Source organism: Nanorana parkeri, unplaced genomic scaffold, assembly GCF_000935625.1.
Source record: "Nanorana parkeri isolate BGI_ZX_2015 unplaced genomic scaffold, ASM93562v1 scaffold1, whole genome shotgun sequence".
NCBI lineage: Eukaryota > Metazoa > Chordata > Amphibia > Anura > Dicroglossidae > Nanorana > Nanorana parkeri.
This window is the reverse complement of record NW_017306269.1, coordinates 2,924,571-2,944,874: the sequence shown is the minus strand read 5'-3', so window position 1 is coordinate 2,944,874 and position 20,304 is coordinate 2,924,571. Positions and strand designations below refer to the sequence as shown.

The 20,304-nt window shown below is 48.0% G+C and overlaps 1 protein-coding gene across 1 annotated transcript in view; it reads left to right on the top strand.

Moving 5' to 3' along the window:
• The first annotated feature begins 8,051 nt into the window (after positions 1-8,051).
• The window catches only part of FLVCR1 (feline leukemia virus subgroup C cellular receptor 1), a 40,498-nt gene continuing 28,245 nt past the window's right edge, over positions 8,052-20,304 (top strand). Inside the window, exons 1-2 of the mRNA XM_018552388.1 lie at positions 8,052-8,710; positions 18,122-18,263. Coding sequence (XP_018407890.1) covers positions 8,111-8,710; positions 18,122-18,263 — 742 coding nt within the window. The 5' untranslated portion in view covers positions 8,052-8,110. The remainder of the gene's footprint in view (positions 8,711-18,121; positions 18,264-20,304) is intronic.

The window sequence follows — 20,304 nt, the reverse complement described above, 5'->3', positions numbered from 1 at the left end:
CATTTATGTGCGCCTTTTATATCTGCCGGCCCAGTCATCAAAATCTTCAAGGATGCAGTCTGTTTCATTGTAGTCATTGTGTGATTTTATCTGCTGCATGCCGGAGGAAGAGTCTAATTATAGCTTCCGATTTCAGTTATGTTACAGTTCTTTTTCCTCCTATTCTGTGCTAGTGTGGTTTCACTGTCATCACCTGCAGTGTCTGAAAACAAACAGCCCATCAAACTACACAACTTTACCTTAAGGAAATACAAATGCTGCCTGGAAATCTGGCCAACAGACTGAAATCATATGCAGCATTATGGAGACGGTCATTCCTAATTTTTCTTACAACCTCCACCTACTGATTCTTTCCCGCGCTGCCTGGCTGACCTCGGCTCCGCTTTGGATCACGCGCTTGCCTCCTTGGGCGCCGAAGTGTTCCTGCATCTGTTTTTAGCACAGTGATCTATACTCATCCTGGTTTGCACACCAAAAGACTAGCAAGTTTGGCCCTCATGCCACTCTGTCCTCATATCTCCTGTCTCCACTTTAAGGGGTGTTGGGCAAGAAAAGCCCCATCATTAGCTTGCTTTACCCCCAGGTATAGGACATATTTTAGTAGCAGTATTATCTCTGAGTGGACATCCCAGTCCACTGAGCACATCTAGGCCCACCTGTAACCGGGCTTAATTGGTGTGAGCGAAGAAACACCTTGGGCTCTATTTATAAAGAAGCTGCATGGCCATAGCGGTGTGCTTTGCAATTGAACACTGTGCCCCGTCTGCTTCATAGCCTGGTCATGTAACCTGTCAAAGTCATATAACCACCGTTTCCTCCAATGACCAGCTTCTCCTTTGCAGAGCGAACATTGCGTGAAGCTGCTTCACAGCCCAGCTTGCATTAGACAGGAGGGAGGTAAAATGCAAGCCACAGTGTGAAGTAACACTACGGTATCCACTGGAGAGCAATATCATCTCTACACTATAGAAGAGCCCTCTTTGTGCCAGAACTTATTTGTTCAGTTATGTACAAGTCTATCAATATAGCTGTCCTTGTTAGTGACTAAAAATAAAACCAACGAAGGACACAAATCAGATTTATTGTGCATGACTTAGGAATTCGATGAGAGGAAAGTGATGATCGTGGGGAGATCTCCATGGAGGACATCTACGAATGTTGATGGCAGTGCACATTTCTCCAACTCTCATAGATGCATTTATACTTCTAATACTGGTTACACCAAATGTCCTTTACCTGCAAACAAACAGATACAGATTTAAAATCCTTCATCTGGAAGCTTGAAATGCCACAACGACCCAGGCGACCCGCACGGCATCAGGGGGATGTCCTGGCCGGGCCCCCAGGGGGCCCCATAGCGGATCCCTGAGCCTTCTCCATTGCGGCCCAGGCAGGTGGATGGACCTGGAAACCCATCTGTAGCTCTCATGAATGACCTCTCCATGAGATAAAGGAGTCCGGTAGGTGATTCATCCCTTAGCATTAACCAAACACTAAAATCAGTTTTGTGTGGACTTACCGGCATCTTCAAAGTGCCGTTTCTCCTTGTGTTTAGGGGTAATAACGGCCCAAGAGCATCTCGATCCACAGGATGGGGGTAAAATTCGTAAGTGTGGGTGGAAATGTCTTCTCTCTTTTCTGCACCAGTACTGTGTGGGGTGTCTATCCACAACACACCCGCCCTGCTCCTCCTCATAGTTCTCCGGAAATGACTCTTCAGACATTGGGACCAGAGCGCTTGTCTCACTGATGATCTGTAGATGACGAGTCTAGTGTTACCGAGCGCTGGCCGCTGTGGACAATGAGACTCGTTACCATGACACTGAAACATAAGTCCTCACCATAGCAACTGGTTTTACTGGAATAGATGAATGTGACGGGACCTCAATAATTAGACCGCACAATCCTGAATGAGAACCTAGCATCAAATATAACAATTATAAGAAAAACACATCAAAGCTGAACTCCAGGCAGATGTGAAATCCACAAATTAAAGCAAGTTTGTATTCATCAATGCATCATTAATTCAATGTTCACACTGAGCGGTTTATCACGCGATTTGTGCCACGATATCGCGCATGTTTCCGTGCGATATCGCTCTATGTAGCTTGTCCAATGCATTTCAATGGAGCTGTTCACATCTCACAGCTCAATGTCGCCTGTAGCTAGTCACTCGTACATGACCCTTTTTTACGCGGATGTCGCGCGATTCGGCTCTAATAGACTCTATGGTGTCCCGCGATATTGCGCGACATCGCGCTACAGAAGGATAATTTTTGCACTGCAAAATAGAAGGAAAGAATGATGTCACATCAAAATCGCTGTTGATTGGTTACAGCCCAATGTAGCAGCGACGAAGTCCCGCCCAAAAAACGTGCTACGAAGCGCGATAAAATGTGCAACGTCGCACTGAAAAACGCGCAATATCCATGTCGCTCAGTGTGAATGGGGTGTAAAGCAGTATAAATCTTTTCTTCAATAGTGAATCCAGATCAAACAAATATACAACACCCAGCAAAGTATTTCTTTACATTTTTGCCCATGCACTTAGTCATCATATTTCCAAACAGCTGCTTCCAAGTCTCTCAGCTCGACTTCCCTGAACTTCCTGTCCAGTACAAGATCGCAAGTGACAGCATCATCTCCAGCAACTGTTCATCTACTAGCTTGAAGAAGGAAGGTGGAGTAGGGAGAAGCAGAGTGTCTTGCACCAAGCAAAGACACAGGAATACCGGTGGGGGCAGCCAGCATGCTCTTTCCCCCCAATTCCCCAAAGTCATACCAGGCCATATGTCCTTAACATAGAGAGGGTATACCCCGGGGGGGGCTATGTTGAAGGGGACAAGAGACTCTTTCCCACATCCATGGCCTGGTGGATGTTGGGGTCTGCGGGGAGGTGGACTATGGAATCTGGAAGCCACTTTTAACATAAAGGTGTTCCCAGATATCTGCCCCGTCCCTTATGTGAATGAGTAAGGGGTGCATAGCTGAGCAGAGGCGAGGAGGGAGGAGGCAGCCGGCAGGTTCCCTGTGATAAGTGTCCATCCAAACACTCACCAGAGGGAGGCAGTGTGCGGCTCTCATACCTGTACTTCTCTTCCCCGCACCGATCTCTTCCTGATCACAGGGGAGATAGGAGAAGAAGCGATACAATGGGGGGAATTTATCAAAACTGGAGCAGACAGAATCTGGAGCAGTTGCCCATAGTAACCAGCCATCTCTCTTCAGTTGGTTCAGTTAAGGCCTGGTTCACATGTGGGCAGCCCGGGGCCGCGCGTTCACACGTGGTTGCGTGCCGCGCAGACCCCTTGGATTTCAATGGGGACATATCTGCACGTAAACCCCCGGTAAAAAGGCTCATGCACCTTTTTGTGGGATGAGCGACCCAGGGCTTTTTTGCGGCACCGTTGGTGTGCGATTGCACCCGCGGGAAACACGACCCAAAACCGCGTGGATTGCGGTGCCATTCATTAGAAATGAATGGCAATGCAAGCGTGGTTTGCATTTGTGCGCGAAACTGAAAAAAGTGCGAATCGCCACGCGATCTCGGATCGCTCAGATGTGAACCGGGCCTCAGATTTGGAAAAGAAAGAAGCTGATTGGTTGTGGTTAAAGCATAGCCGGAGGGCTGGAGCTGCCCATCCCTGCTTTAAAAATCTTTGCTTATCCCGGAGTTCAGCTTTAACCATACACTGAAATCACCTCCCATGTCATATCCATCCTCCCCTCCCTCCTTTCCTTCCTAGCTCCTCTTACCTGCACACGTGGCCTCATCTTCCGCCGTACAGGCCAGAAGTAACATCACGTCACGTTATCCACTTCCGGCCAGTACGACATCAGACGAGCAGCATCGCTGATGGGGCCCCAGCTTGTCTCGAAGCCGCTGGAGCGGAAATGCTGGGGCCCTGCGCTGCTAGGGCCAGTCCTCCGCCTCCTCACCCTTCACCGTCGGTGAATTGTATGTCAATACAAGTCCTATACGCTAAGTTATATGCTTCGGAACATGGGAGGGGCATATGCTGGTAAACCACATCCTTCCCTGTCATCCAATAGAGTGCTGATCACAGGAGTTGTTATACTGCAATCAGTATGTAGAGCAGGGGTAGGCAAACTCCAGCCCTCCAGCTGTGGTGAAACTACAAATCCCATCATGCACCTGCCTCTGGGAGTCATGCCTGTAGCTGTGAGAATATTGTGATGCCTCATGGGATTTGTAGTTCCACAACAGCTGGAGAGCCAGAGTTTGCCCACCCCTGATGTAGAGACTGGAGGTTAACCATAATTGAATGGCATTTCGTTTGCTAAAGCCCTGTGTATAATAAACAATTACCTTTTTTTAAATAAAACACTGTATTTCATCCTTACTTGTGTCTCAGTGATGCTGATCTCCTCCAGCCTCTTTTAGCCACTTCAACATTACTGCTATGGACCAGCGACCTCATAGTGACAACAGAGGGCTGTGAAAGAGCCATCTGTGTTGGTTTGGCGGCTTGTAGTCTCCACCGGGGGCGCATGTGACAGGGTGACAAAGCAAGAGAACAATCAGGAGACAGTTGTCACCGCACAACAGGAAGTGCCGGACCACATGGCAGGATCACCAGGTATTATTTTTATACTTTAAATAATTGAAAGCAACTCTTGAAATGACATTAACATGTTAAAGCTTATATGAGGTTTTAGTGACCAGGTTTACATCTACTTTACAGGGGAGGTTTACATCTACTTTAAAGGGGAACTCCAGGAATCTAAAAAGTTAACCCTTGCAGTGGGGATAACCCGGCACTGGAAGGGTTAACTGCTCATTCTGGTCTAGGGGTGAAAAAAAAGAAATACTCACCCCGATCCTCAATCCTGCCTGGCTGTTAGACCAGTTCCCACAGCTTCTTCTCCCCCCCAGCCCCCCCGCCCGTACTGTGCCAGTCTAAGGACCCGAGATGTCATCACATCTAATACAGGTCCATTGACTTGCAGTAGATGTAGGGACATTAAGGGACATACCACAGCCGGAGTGGAGGGGGAGACAGGTGAGCGCTGAACGAGGATCGGGTGAGTATATCTTCTGTATTCCGGCCACTAGAGAAAAATGAGCAGTTAACCCTTGCTGTGCTGTGCAAGGGTTAACTTTTTAGATTCCTGGAGTTCTTCAATAACCGCCTCTCCCACAGCTGACCATGCATGCTATAGATCAGGGGTGGGCAACTCCTGCAACTATCAGTCTTGCAATGCCTCATGGGACCTGTAGTTGCACAACAGCTGGGGGGCCGAAGTTGCCCACCCCTGCTATAGATAGACTTTAATGCTTTCTTCAGTCTTTTCTATAGAGACATCAGTGTCACAAGTACAGAATTCCTGCATGCGGAGCACCACTTTAATCCCTGCTCATTGGCCAGGCGTAGCACAGAGACCCAGTGATGACATCACCGGGTCTAAAATGAGGAATTCTGTGTTAGTTTTACTCAACAAACATAGCAAAGATTCCAGGAACAGTTTGGTAAGTGTAAAAAGTCTTATTTGGCAGGGTATTTTTATTGTTTTAAAGGAGAACTATGGGGTTAAGGCTTTTCCCCATAGTTCTCCTTAGGGTAACGGGAGGACACCCTAGGCTCAGTATAGCTCGCGGTATACTGAGACGCCGCAGCTGAAGCGGATCCCGACAATTGTGCCGGGATCCGCCCAGCTGCGTGACTGACAGCTGGCTCTGCCTATCTAGAGGCAGAGCCAGCTGTACCCGTCCCCTCCCCCGTCTGTTCCGCCAGTCAGCACTGGCGGATCGGAGCAGGGAGAGGGGAATCCAGCCCCTCCCCTGTCACTGCAGAGAGCCGTGACAGGATCGAGAGGTGAGCGAACGCCGGTATGTGTTTGCTCACCTCCCGATCTACTGAGCCGACCTGTGACAATCTCATTGTCACAGGTCGGCTAGAACTATGAGGTGAGTGAAAAGCACTCGCCTCATAGTTCTCCTTTAAGATTTAAGTGGATTTAAAGGGATAATTCAACTTTTTTTTAATCATATGTCATATTACTGTAGCGCCCTTTTAAAATGTCGCTATTCAATTTAGAGATACCTGGACTGTAACCAGTCTACCAGTCTAGATACTGATTATACAGAGCTCTGCATTCTATAGGTGTCCCTGAATCGGCTGGATTGATTGCTCCTCCTGTTGCTGAGGAAAAGGGAGCCTTGGCATACAGTGAGGGAGGATCCATCCTCAGGTTATTACTATGCCCCTGACCCTAGCCAATCCCTGAGTAGGATGACTCAGAGGCATGGTTGAGGGCAGGTAATAAAAGGTCTGGGGACACTGTGCAGAGGTCTCTTCCCCCCTCTAGGGGCCTCACCCTAGGAGGTCTGTGTGATGCAAGCAAATGGCCCGGGCCTCAGCACATGGCAGGTGCTGGGGGCCTAGGACACCATAAGAACTTTGCTTGGGCCCCATACACGTGGCAGGTGTTGGGTGCCTTGTTCTAAGAGGATACTACTACTAACCTGGAGTGCTCCTTGGCAGTTGCAGATGCTGAGGGCACAGAGATTCCAGATCCTGAAGAGGAAAAGACCTGATGGAAGCTGGGCCGGAGGGAGAGTCTGCTTGTTGAGGGGTACCGCAGAGGACCTGGTGAGATCGTCCGTCTGGGACCCACAAGAAAGATCCTTTACCCTATTCCAGGTGTCAGTTCTAAAAGAAGCCAGAGGTCCTTACCTGAGTCCAGAGATAGCTAACCGTCTCCATATAAGTTACTGGACCCTCCTGGCTGTTCGCAGTATTGCTAATACGATTGGTCCCTGGGACCGGATCACAGTGCTATCGGCCTTAGCGGTTGCTAGGGGAGAAAGCTGTCCTCTGAAGAATCCGTCAGGGCATCCTACAGATCCTAAACCCTCTCTCTCCTGTTAATTCTTGCAAATAAATCTACAAAAAGACCCTGAGACTCGAGTCCATTCTGTCCGTGAGTGTCGGTGTTAGGGTTGCCACCTGTCCAGGATTCACCCGGACAGTTCGGGTTTTGAATGCTCTGTTCGGGTTTCATGGCAGCAGAAACCCGGACACAAAATGTCAGGCAGACAGGGGCAACCAAAATTAAGATAGGGGCTACTGGCCCCCCACTGAAAATAGTCTCACCTGTAATATTTGCATATGAATGGGTGACGCTCTTTAGATATGAATAAGCCGCAACTAATTTTCCCCAAAAATTGTCTGCGCGTCTCTAGAGTGTTCGGGTTTCGCTTGAAGAAAAGGTGGCAACCCTAGTCGGTGTGCTTTTGCTGTTCAAAGAGGGCCGGTGGCTGGAGCAAACAGGTAGGAGAACCTATTTCATACTCAGCGGCTCCTTCGGGGGTGAGCGCTACATTACTGCTGTAGACCTATATTTCGTGTCGCATTCCTCCCCCGGACCCCACTGCTGCTTATTGAATTTCACACTTCTGTGGGTGGCTGCGCCTGCACAGCTTACATCAGCTATTCACAGGAATCTATCAATGGGAAGACTACAAGTCCCATTGGCTACTGCAGCATAGCACTCCGGTACAAGTGACGTCATTGCACATGCAGCATATTGTTTACTTCCTCTGGTCCCAGGAAAGGTCTGTGCCTCTAACTGAACCTGGGATGTAAGCGATGTAAGAGCCTGTGCATTGCACCCATAATGCACTGATAGCGGTTGCAATGCTCTGCAGTCTTCAATGCAAAACTGTATAAATGCACATTTTTTATTTTATGTATGTGAGTTGATTTATTACATTTGTGCACAAGGTAAATTACGGCTTTAGAGGCAAATCAGACAACGGGAGACCGTCCTGTCCCTCCCTGGGGATGTTAGACGATTACTGGCTGGGTCCCTATGACGGTGACCCACGTGGTGTCTGTGAAGGGAACATTGGTCACGTGTCTGTGGAGCTCCGCTCCTTCTCCGCACCTCTCTATACAGCATATGTCAATTCGCCCTTCTCTGTCATAGCGCTGCGGTGGGCGTGGCATAGCCGGCGTCGATTGGCTGGCGGCTGAGGCGGGTGTTTTGTGGTTGGCTGGCAAGTGCCGGCTGTTTGGTGCGGGATGTGTAGTGTGAGCTGTCACCGGCTTCTCTTCAGAGGGATGCTGCGGGTTCTCGTACCGCCATGGTGTCCACCGAGATGAGCAACGGGCACACGCTGGCCAAGGAGGCCGGGGACGGACTGGCTAGCCCCAGCAGTAATGGCGAGGTGTCGGTGTGTGTCGGGGGAGGACAGCAGGATGAGCGACAGGCCATGCTTCCCGGGGCGGCCCCTGTGGTACTGGAGACCCATCTGTACCGGCGGCGGTTCCTGGTGCTCGGGGTGTTCTCGCTGTACTCTCTGGTGAACGCTTTCCAATGGATCCACTACAGCATCCTTGCCTCCATCTTCACCGGCTTCTACGGCGTCTCCAATCAGGACATCGACTGGCTGTCTGTGGTCTACATGGTGGCGTATGTGCCGCTCATCTTCCCGGCCACCTGGCTGCTGGATACCCGGGGCCTCCGCCTCACCGCCCTGCTTGGCTCCGGACTCAACTGCCTGGGAGCCTGGGTGAAGTGTGCCAGCGCCCGCTCCGACCTCTTCCCGGTCACCATGCTGGCTCAGGTCATCTGCTCTGTGGCCCAGGTCTTCATCCTCGGGCTTCCCTCCAGGGTGGCTTCTGTCTGGTTCGGCCCCAAAGAGGTGTCCACCGCCTGTGCCACTGCCGTGCTGGGCAACCAGGTGAGTGCCCACCGTAGATCACCCCGTATGCCGACCAACCATAGATCATCCCATATACCAACCGTAGTTCACCATATATACCGACCGTACATTGTACCGACCATAGATCACCGTATACTGATCACCCCGTATACCGACCAACCATAGATCACCCAACCGCAGTTCACCATATATACCGACCGTACATTGTATCGACCATAGATCACCGTATACTGATCACCCTGCATACCGACCAACCATAGATCACCCCATATACCAACCGCAGTTCACCATATATACCGACCGTACATTGTACCGGCCATAGATCACCGTATACTGATCACCCCGTATACCGACCAACCATAGATCACCCAACCGCAGTTCACCATATATACCGACCGTACATTGTACCGGCCATAGATCACCGTATACTGATCACCCCGTATACCGACCAACCATAGATCACCCAACCGCAGTTCACCATATATACCGACCGTACATTGTACCCACCACCCCGTATGCCGACCAACTGCAGTTCACCCTATATACCGACCATAGATCTCCCCGTATAGTAGCCAACCATAGATCACCCCATATACCAAACGTAGTTCACCATATATACCGACCATACATTGTACCGACCATAGATGTCCCCGTATACCGACCATACATTGTACCGACCGTAGATCACCGTATACCGATCACCCCATTCGTATACCGACCACAGATCACCCCCGTATACCGACCACAGATCACCCCGTATACCGGCCACAGATCACCCCATATACCGACCACAGATCACCCTGTATACTGACCACAGATCACCCCGTATACCGACCACAGATCACCCCCGTATACCGACCACAGATCACCCCGTATACCGACCACAGATCCCCCCCATATACCGACCACAGATCACCCCGTATACCGACCACAAATCACCCCGTATACCGACCATATACTGTACATTATATATGGAGAGAGCCAGGTCAGTGCCAACCATACGTTGCCGTATACTGACCATGCACTGACCATAGATCACCATATACTAATTGTACAGTGTACTGACCATACATCACCACATATACATTATATGTAGGGAGCCAGATGTGTATTAACAATAGATCATCCCATATACATACATGGGGAGCCAGGTGTTCACCCCATATACTGACCATAGATCATCCCATATACATACATAGGGAGCCAGGTGTTCACCCCATGTACTGACCATAGATCATCCCATATACATACATAGGGAGCCAGGTGTTCACCCCATGTACTGACCATAGATCATCCCATATACATACATAGGGAGCCAGGTGTTCACCCCATGTACTGACCATAGACCCATTTATACATTACATATAGAGAGTCAGGTGTGTGACCATAGATCACCATATACGTATAATATACATAATTAAGAGAGGTGGTATGTACTCTTACCATATACCCTATGTTACATAACATAGAGGAAGCCGGGCATCTGCTTTTACTATAATAATCTAAAACATTATTCTATTATATTCTAGAGATCAGAGCACCTATAACACGGGCCGACTGGAGCACTACACATGTACATCACTGACACTTCAGTATGTTGTACATGTCTATCACTGACACTTCAGTATGTTGTACATGTATGTCACTGACACTTCAGTATGTTGTACATGTCTATCACTGACACTTCAGTATGTTGTACATGTATGTCACTGACACTTCAGTATGTTGTACATGTATGTCACTGACACTTCAGTATGTTGTACATGTATGTCACTGACACTTCAGTATGTTGTACATGTATATCACTGACACTTCAGTATGTTGTTATACATGTATATCACTGACACTTCAGTATGTTATACGTTGTACATGTATATCACTGACACTTCAATATGTTGTTATACATGTATATCACTGACACTTCAGTATGTTATACGTTGTACATGTATATCACTGACACTTCAGTATGTTGTTGTACATGTATATCACTGACACTTCAGTATGTTGTTATACGTTGTACATGTATATCACTGATACATTCTGGCTGTGTACTGGACTGATCCCCTCTGGAATCCCATGTCCCTTGATCCACGTTCAGTATCACGCAGTGTACATTGCAGTAGATCCCCCTCATGCTGTGTACATGAACACAGGCGGTATGTGATGTAAATCAGAGCAGATCTCATATAGTCATTTTCTGTGTCGTAAACCTTTCAGCTATTGTATTCGTCTTCTGTATAATAAAGCAGCGACAGGCAGTCATGTATAGAGTACACACATGATATATGATAGTTTGGATCATAAAGTCACCCTGAGATCGGAGGAACAGACCAACAACGTGGTGACGGGGAGGGGAATGTCGGCACAAAGGCCGGCGGTCATGTGACTGAATATGAATTATTTATACCGCACCCACATGGTGCGATGCAAGGGGGGCGTTACATTCCATGTGCTTTCCTTTGAATGTTGTACATGGCCGGCCGTACGATTGTCCTGTACTTGTGTCTGCTACTACAATGCGTATATTGCTAGTACCGATCACTATGACTTGTGCAGCTCCTGTGTGATGTGTGCTAAATAATAAAGTAAATGTGTATCAATGGGAAAGCAGGAACTAATAAGCGTGTACATTTCATGTACAGGAAGTACCCTGGAACAAGTGGCAGAAAGAAAGTATTGGGTGAAGAACTCCACTCATAAGTCAGATTGATGAATCAATGTGCACAAAAAAGACTCCTTATACTGATTTACTAGAAGATTGTAGGAGATGTAAACCCTAAGTGAATGACATTTGTTTTTCTGATGCGCAGTGTATCATCAACCACTTAAATTGGGGTTAAAATGAACTACTGTAGTCGTCCTTTTTTTTTATTTAAGTCTCAGTGCTGCCAATCTCCTCCAGTCTCTTTCAGCCACTTCCTGCACACATACCCTCGGTTCAGCATTTGCTGCATATCACTGCTGTGCACTGACTTACCGATGCGCGGCCACACTTAGGGGGTTATTCACAAAGCTGCCTGAAGACAGCCGAGTGAATAACCCAGCCGAAGGGAAGTGAGCCCAAAATCGTTCGGCTATTCACTTCAGGCTTGTACGGCTGATTTCAGCCATACATCGGTCGCACTTCGGTCAGTCAAACATGCTCTGCAGGTTCAGCTGAGCCGAAGTGCAGAGGGACTTCAAATCAGCCGATCCGACAAGCTATAACCCTTCCCTGGGAGCTTGGGAGTTAATAACCCCCTTAGTCTCTTCAACCTTCAAAATTTTGTTAACATTTTAAAGTTTATTTGTGACTTTAGTGGTTTGGTTTACATCTATTGTAAAGAAGAACTCTGGGCAAACAAAAAACTTACCCTTGCAGTGAAGGACCTTAAATATTAAAGGAGAACTATGGGGTTAAGTCTTTTCCCCATAGTTCTCCTTAGGGTAACGGGAGGACACAAACTAGCGTCCTCCCGTCACCCTAGGCTCAGTATACCGCGAGCTGTAGCTCGCGGTATACTGAGACGACGCAGCTGAAGCGGATCCCGACAATTGTGCCGGGATCCGTCCAGCTGCGTGACTGACAGCTGGCTCTGCCTATCTAAAGGCAGAGCCAGCTGTACCCGCCCCCTCCCCCGTCCGTTCTGCCAGTCAGCGCTGGAGGATCAGAGCGGGGGGAATCCAGCCCCTCCCCTGTCACGGCAGAGAGCCGTGACAGGATCGAGAGGAGAGCGCTGACCATGTTCGCTCACCTCCCGAGCTACTGAGCCGACCTGTGACAGTCTCATTGTCACAGGTCGGCTAGAACTATGAGGTGAGTGAAAAGCACTCACCTCATAGTTCTCCTTTTAACAAAAATGTATCTTGTTTGTGTATCACTCAGCTGCAGATCCTCAAATCATCTCTGAATTGGTGCTGACACTGTCCTTCCTTCTGGAGGGGGGCTACTTTTGTTCCCCATGATCCCTGTTTGTGTTGTAAAGTAGTCACCGCTCCAAGCTCACTCCCATTTAGTTAGCTCATTTGTATTCAAGTTGTAGTCTACCACAGTGACTACTTTACAACACAAACAGGGAACATGGGGAACAAAAGTAGCCCCCCTCCAGAAGGAAGGACAGTGTCGGCACCAATTCGGAGATGATTTGAGGATCTACAGCCGAGTGATACACAAATAAGATACATTTTTGTTAATAGTTAAGGTACCTGAATGTATTTTTAAGATTTAACTCCTGCGTTTAGTGTCACTTAAGTAAGCCCCTTTGTTTATATTCAGCTGCTGGCTGGCAAATCTCCCAGCTGCCAGATGATGGAGCCGGAGATGTATCATTGGTTGCTAGGATGCTGTTGGCTGCACAGCTAACAGTGTCCTAGCAACCAATGATGTGTGGCTTGATTGACAGTGGCCAGAGCCTGATGTGGAAGCTGAGAGTCTAGTTCCCCATCAGGTCTGCCTTCTTTATGATGGTCAGCGGACAGCATTGGGCTGATTCAATAGCCACTAGACAGTATGCTAGTGGCTATGGAATTTGTCCACTGTCAATCATAAGGATGGCAGACCTGATGGGGAACTAGTCTTTTAGAATTCCCGTCTGGCTCTGTCCACCCAACAGTATAACTTCTCGTCCGCTGAGTCTGCCTGTGTGACAGATGCAGTGAGTGGCAGGGAGCTCAGTAGCACTAAGCCCTGGTTCACACCTGGGCGTTTTACAGCGCTGATCAATGCGCTGTAAAACGCCCAGCAAGTGAAATCCCATTATTTCCTATGGGCATGGTTCCCACCTGGGCGTATTTCAGCACGTAGGAACGCGCTGAAAAACGCCCTATGCCCAAAGAAGTACGGGAGCTTCTTTGGGGCGTATTTTCCATGTGTATCCATCAGGATACAGCTGGATAGCCCTCATAAACACGCGTTTGTCGCGTGTTTCGTTGACCGCAAATTGCGGTAAAAACGCGCGGCCCGAAACGTGCATCAAACGCACATATTACGAATGCCCAAGTGTGAACCCAGCCTAAGCCTGTGATAATATCAGGCTCGGCATTACAGACCTGCATGGAGAACAGAGTGTCTGGTATGGACAACCCGGCCTCACTGCCAGTCTACATTCAACAGATTTTTGTATTCTAACAGGTACATGAATCAAACACAGACACTGACATTTGTCATGCTCAGGCAAGAGAGGATGCTGAAGACAGAGTGTCTATAAAACTCCTTCTGAATTCCATCTACAGTATTCTGACAACTGCATTGGATTGATACACGTAATGATAATATTCGCTGTCTAAATTCCCTTTATTATTTCATGCACCTCCTATTTATTATACGCCAGGGGAGCTTGGGACAAACTATAACCCTGCCAGGGGTGCTTGGGACAAACTATAACCCTGCCAGGGGTGCTTGGAACAAACTATAACCCTGCCAGGGACAAACTATAACCCTGCCAGGGGAGCTTGGGACAAACTATAACCCTGTCAGAAGGTGTTTGGGAAAAACTATAACCCTGCCAGGGGTGCTTGGGACAAACTATAACCCTGCCAGGGGAGCTTGGGACAAACTGTAACCCTGTCAGCGGTGTTTGGGACAAACTATAACCCTGTCAGCGGTGTTTGGGACAAACTATAACCTTGCCAGGGGAGCTTGGGACAAACTATAACCCTGCCAGGGGTGCTTGGGACAAACTATAACCCTGCCCGGGGTGCTTGGGACAAACTATAACCCTGTCAGGGGTGTTTGGGACAAACTATAAGCCTGCCAGGGGAGCTTGGGACAAACTATAACCCTGCCAGGGGTGCTTGGGACAAACTATAAGCATGCCAGGGGTGCTTGGGGCAAACTATAACCCTGTCAGGGGTGGTTGGGGCAAACTATAAGCGTGCCAGGGGTGGTTGGGGCAAACTATAAGCGTGCCAGGGGTGCTTGGGGCAAACTATAACCTTGCCAGGGGTGCTTGGGGTAAACTATAACCCTGCAGGGTGGCATGGTACAAACTATAACCCCGCCAGGGGTGCTTGGGGAAAACTATAACCCTGCAGGGGTGCATGGTACAAACTATAACCCCCGCCAGGGATGCTTGGGCCTAACTATAACCCCGCCAGGGGTGCATGGTACAAACTATAACCCCGCTAGGGATGCTTGGGACTAACTATAACCCCGCTAGGGATGCTTGGGACAAACCATAACCCTGCCAGGGGTACTTGAATGGTTGCAGAAGCGTTTTTAGAAACCATTGCTCAATGTTGAACAGTAGATATCCTTCAGCATGGTAGCGTTGTCCAGCAATGTATCAGTAACAGGTGTTGAGAAGATTTAACATTGAATACAACACAGTTTGTAAAGCACCCCCAACAGTATTACAGTTTGTCCCAACTATTGTCACTTTTGCTGGCAGGTTGGAAAGCAATATACAGTATATCAGGACTGGAGAAATTCCAGGGTGCCAATGCTCAATAGAAATCTCAGCTGGCGCCTAACTTATGTCTTAGGAGCTGTCTTCTAAGGACAATCTTACTGGCTCCTGGATTGGACAGACGGTCTGCTAAATGTAATATTCATTTGTCCACCCCTAATCTAAAAGGAATGTAAAGTTAGAATTGATAGTATATGGTTATATGCAGTTATCAGAATACAGATTTTGTCCTCAGTGATATTCTGTTGCGTTATGTTGTCATAATGGAAAGGACGAGCCGGGAAGCAATAAACCTGTTTTGTGAGCTGTTTCTTCATAAGCCTGGAGGACATGTAAGTTGTGTTTTCTTGTGTCTCCACGTGTTCTGTACATAGGAGCAAATGCACATGGAAATGACAAATCTAATGACGCTGAACTTGTCCTTTCTTGCACAGTCTGACCTTTCTTACCTTGTCCTTGTATATGGAGTTCCTGTATATTCATAGAATGTGCAGAGACAGCAGGCGTTCTCCTCTGGATGTGTGTAAAGCGTACGTTCACCTTTTATACCTACAAGAAAGATCCCAGGTGCATCATATCTGACGGCTCTTCTTTGAGTTATATTCTCCATTACCAATATTCTTATCCTTATCTTTATATTTACATCAAAACAAAACCTGTGCAGGGCAGACCGCACCTGGTATCCAGGTGACCACACAGGAAGACAATGGAAATCGCTCAAATTGGGTCACAACCAGTTTTAAGAACCTGACAAAGAGTTCTAACCGTTCCTCATGATTACGGACTGTGGTCAGGTTTGGACGAAAGCTGGTCCGAACCTGAGCTCCTCCTAACCCAGAAGTGCCATGGGGCCACCTGCCCAATCATCTGCGGCAGGAGTATTCCCCACCCCATAGCTGCACATAAACAAAGGGGACTGCTGCTTGTGCTGTCCTCATCCCACTTAGGTGGGGGGGGAGGGGGGGGGTTGTTCCCTGGCCACAGCTGATTAGGTGGCAGTGGAAGGAGCTTCCTTAAACTGGCCATACACCTATAGATTATCTGCAGATTTTCTAGGGTCAGATGGAAAAAATGCAACAGATTCCTCCATCTACGCTGAACTGTGTGTATGGGGGAATCTCCCACTGAGCCAAGCCATCAGGAAGTGACAGCCAGCTCCCGAAAGCAACATGGCAGCTTGGGACAGCAGAAGACCTGGCAAGTGCAGGGAAGACAGCGCTGGACGTCCTGGCCTGGTAAGTATATGTCAGCAGCTACAGTATTTTTTATGTTTCCCGTTTCTGGGTGACATTCCTCTTTATTAACTGCCGAGCCAAATACGCAATGACCTTTTACAGGGCCTGCTCGGATGGAATGTGCAGATACTTTTCTGCAATGACCAGGCCCTTACAGCTCACCCACGTATTAACTGAAGAGTTCCTTGTGCTGTTGAGATGTTGCAATAACTGCCAAGACGACTTTCTCTTTTGATTGCGTTATATCAGCAGATCTGAATCTGCACATTTTTTTATGGCGAGGTGGAAGAATTTGCTTGTGTAATCTCACAAGGAGTTTATGGTTTTGTTGGTAGGAGACTAGTTAATGTTAATGGCTCTGAATTGTCTTGTGTTGATGTTATGGCTTTTGTGATGAGGACACAAGGTTACTGTTTCAGAGCTTCTGTTTTAGGGCCCATTCACACCAGTTGCGGTGCGTTCTAGAGTGGCAGCTACCGGAACGCACCGCAATCGCTCACAAAACTTTCCTCTTTGTTCAGGGGCGGGAGGGGGCGTGTTGGTGCATTGAAGTAAATTTCACTGCAGCCACGCCCCCGCAGTGCCATTGGACGCGTGGCAAAAACATTGCCTGCGTTCCAGTCCACTGCGAACGCAAAAAATAGAGCATGCTGGACTGGAACACAGGCAATGTTTTTGCCACACGTCCAATCGCACTGCAGGCGGGGGATCGTGGCTGCGGTGCCATTGACTTCAATGCACCGCCATGCCCTAGAACGAAGGGGAACGTTTTGTGAGCGATTGCTGTGCGATCTGGCAGCTGCTGCTCTGGAACGCAACGCAATTGGTGTGAGTGAGTTAAAGGGACTCTCTAAACTCAGGAGTTACTGTAAATCTTAAAAATACATTCTAGCACCTTAACTATTAACAAAAATCTATCTTATTTGTGTATCACTCGGCTGTAGATCCTCAAATCATCTCTGAATTGGTGCTGACACTGTCCTTCCTTCTGGAGGGGGGCTACTTTTGTTCCCCATGGTCCCTGTGTGTGTTGTAAAGTAGTCACCACTCCAAGCTCACTCCTAATAGTTAAAGGAGAACTATGAGGTGAGTGCATTTCACTCACCTCATAGTTCTAGCCGACCTGTAAAAATGAGACTGTCACAGGTCGGCTCAGTAGATCGGGAGGTGAGCGAACACATACCGGCGTTCGCTCACCTCTCGATCCTGTCACAGCTCTCTGCCGTGACAGGGGAGGGGCTGGATTCCTCACTCCGATCCGCCAGCGCCGACTGGCGGATCGAACGGGGGCGGGTACAGTTGGCTCTGCCTCTAGATAGGCAGAGCCAGCTGTCACTCACGCAGCTGGGCGGATCTCGACATCGATGTCGGGATCCGCTCCGGGTGCGGCGCCTCAGTATACCGCGAGCTGTAGATCGTGGTATACTGAGCTTAGGGTAACGGGAGGACGCTAGTTTGTGTCCTCCCGTTACCCAAAGGAGAACTATGGGGAAAAGCCCTGACTCCATAGTTCTCCTTTTTAATGTTCTTGAATGTATTTTTAAGATTTAGCTCCGGAGTTTAGTGTCACTTAAGTAACCATCAAAGAGCTCTTTCTAGCTTTCATTAATGATGGTGCCAGTTTAAACATCTTACGGCCTGCTTACTAGGTGGACAGCCTGCAAACTCATTTCTGTCATGTTTGTGACACTTTCATCTTCTTCTCTCCCAAGCACAGTCCTTTTGCCCAAGCATAGTTCCTAAATTAACTATTTAAATGTGAAAGGCGCTGGCAAAATCAAGCTTATGATATTTTCCTCTTTCCACAGTTTGGCACTGCCATTGGTTTCCTCCTCCCTCCAGTGTTGGTCCCAAGATCAGATGATATGGAGTTGACTGGACACAACATCAGCATCATGTTTTATGGCACGGCGGCCGTGGCTACTCTTCTGTTCATTGTGACTGTTTTAGGTAAGTAGGATAATGTGATCCTTCATTGTGTGTGCCCTTCAGTGAAATTTCTTCATTTGGAGCAACATCCGAGATCCGCCCAGCTGCGTGAGTGACAGCTGGCTCTGCCTATCTAGAGGCAGAGCCAGCTATACCCGCCCCCTCCCCCATCCGTTCCGCCAGTCAGCGCTGGTGGATCGGAGAATCCAGCCCCTCCCCTGTCACGGCAGAGAGCCGTGACAGGATAGAGAGGTAAGCGAACGCCGGTATGTGTTCGCTCACCTCCCGATCTACTGAGCCGACCTGTGACAGTCTCATTGTCACAGGTCGGCTAGAACTATGAGGTGAGTGGAAACCACTCATCTCATAGTTCTCATTTAAAGAAAAGACTAGACCCATCAAAGCCTCCAGGGCAATGATGGTCTTCGCAGGGTGACCAGATTTAAAAAAACTTCAGCAGGCATGAGTTTGTTGACTCGTACTTGAATGGCCTTGTTTTTGTTTTTTATCATGCCTGTTATCCTGCCATTTAATGATATCTTTCACGGTGCCCATTTAGGGTAAAGTAACATGTTCTCATGATAGCCCGCCCCTTTCTGCTGATACTCTCTCCTCCATGCTCCCCTGTCACCCTATTCACCTGCCAGAGCCATTGAAAATACTTGGTACAGAAGTACATATGGTGGAACCTTCTCCCATTCTTCCAATAATGCATTGTTCTGCACCTATGCTGCCATTCGCCAAGCCTGAGGTCTGTCACAGGGGGAAGACCATTAGTCCCGTGGAAGCTTTAACAAAGAGCTTACACAGGACTTTTAACTCTGGGCCTGGGCAGGAAAACAGAATGGCAATGGAGTAAGTATCAGTGGGAGAAGTCATTTGATTATAAAGGGGATCTGTTATTTTGCACCCAATGGTGCTTTAACTTCATTTAAATAGAGGACCTCCTAGAGGTTTTTATGTTAGTTGTAAAGGATGGGGGGTTGTACACACTTATCCAAAGTCTTTGTACATTTGAGCAGCTGTTCCATATATGAAACATTGTGCCCTTTGAATCACAATCTCGGAAGCACTTTGATGAGTAAGCATAGGAGTACTTCACAATGTCAGTTGGGACAAGGTACCCATATCTAAATGTGAATTTGCATGTATTTTCCTATGGCAAGAATGTAGTAGAGCATTTGTCAGCCCATATATCCTGCCAATCAGACTCTGAAAGTGTCTCCTCTAAGTCCTCTTCTCATTTAGACTTATCAAGTAAGCAAGTAAAAAAAATGTAAACGCAAATCAGACGTTACTTACAGACAGACATGACCAGGAGAACTCAAATACTAAGCTCCTCGGATGTACAGTTCCTGAAGACACGAGATAATGACCTCTTGATCCCACTGATTTAGCCAAATAGTTTTCTATCATCTGACTCCATGTGATGTCTGTGGTTAGTTTTACTTATAAGCATTTTCAGTGGATTGATGTGACGTGGGACCAAGTTCCTGGACCTCTGCCCTAGGGAATCATGTGTAACCCAACACAGAATGCCCATCCTATTCTTCCAGCTGGAAACCAGAGGCAAGTACAGGGGATGATTTCAGAAAGGACGTCATGTATACAAGGCTCCAAGACCACTGCCGGCCGACCCATCCTAAAGTGCGTTTAATCGAACACAGTTCATGTACAGATTCGTAAGAAATACTTACGAATATTAATTATCCAGAATATTATTGCATATTGAGTTCTTATAGGTATATTAAGCACCAGAGATTGTTGATCCAGGAAATACCTGATTGCCTTATGGCATGGAGCATGGCATTTTTTCCCCCCGTTGGAGCAAATCGAACCATGCTTTATAGGGGTTTTTTGCCTTCCTCTGGATCAATAGTGGGTAACTGGGGGCAGAGGGTTCTGTTTTAGGTCTTTCTTCTTTTTTTCTTTTTCTTATCTCTATGGCCTCATTCACACGAGAAAAGGTCGGCACGTACAGCTGTATCGGGCACCTCCCAGGAATGACAGGTGCTGCGTGTGATTAGTACGCAGCCCCTGTCCTTCTCTATGGGAGTACGCG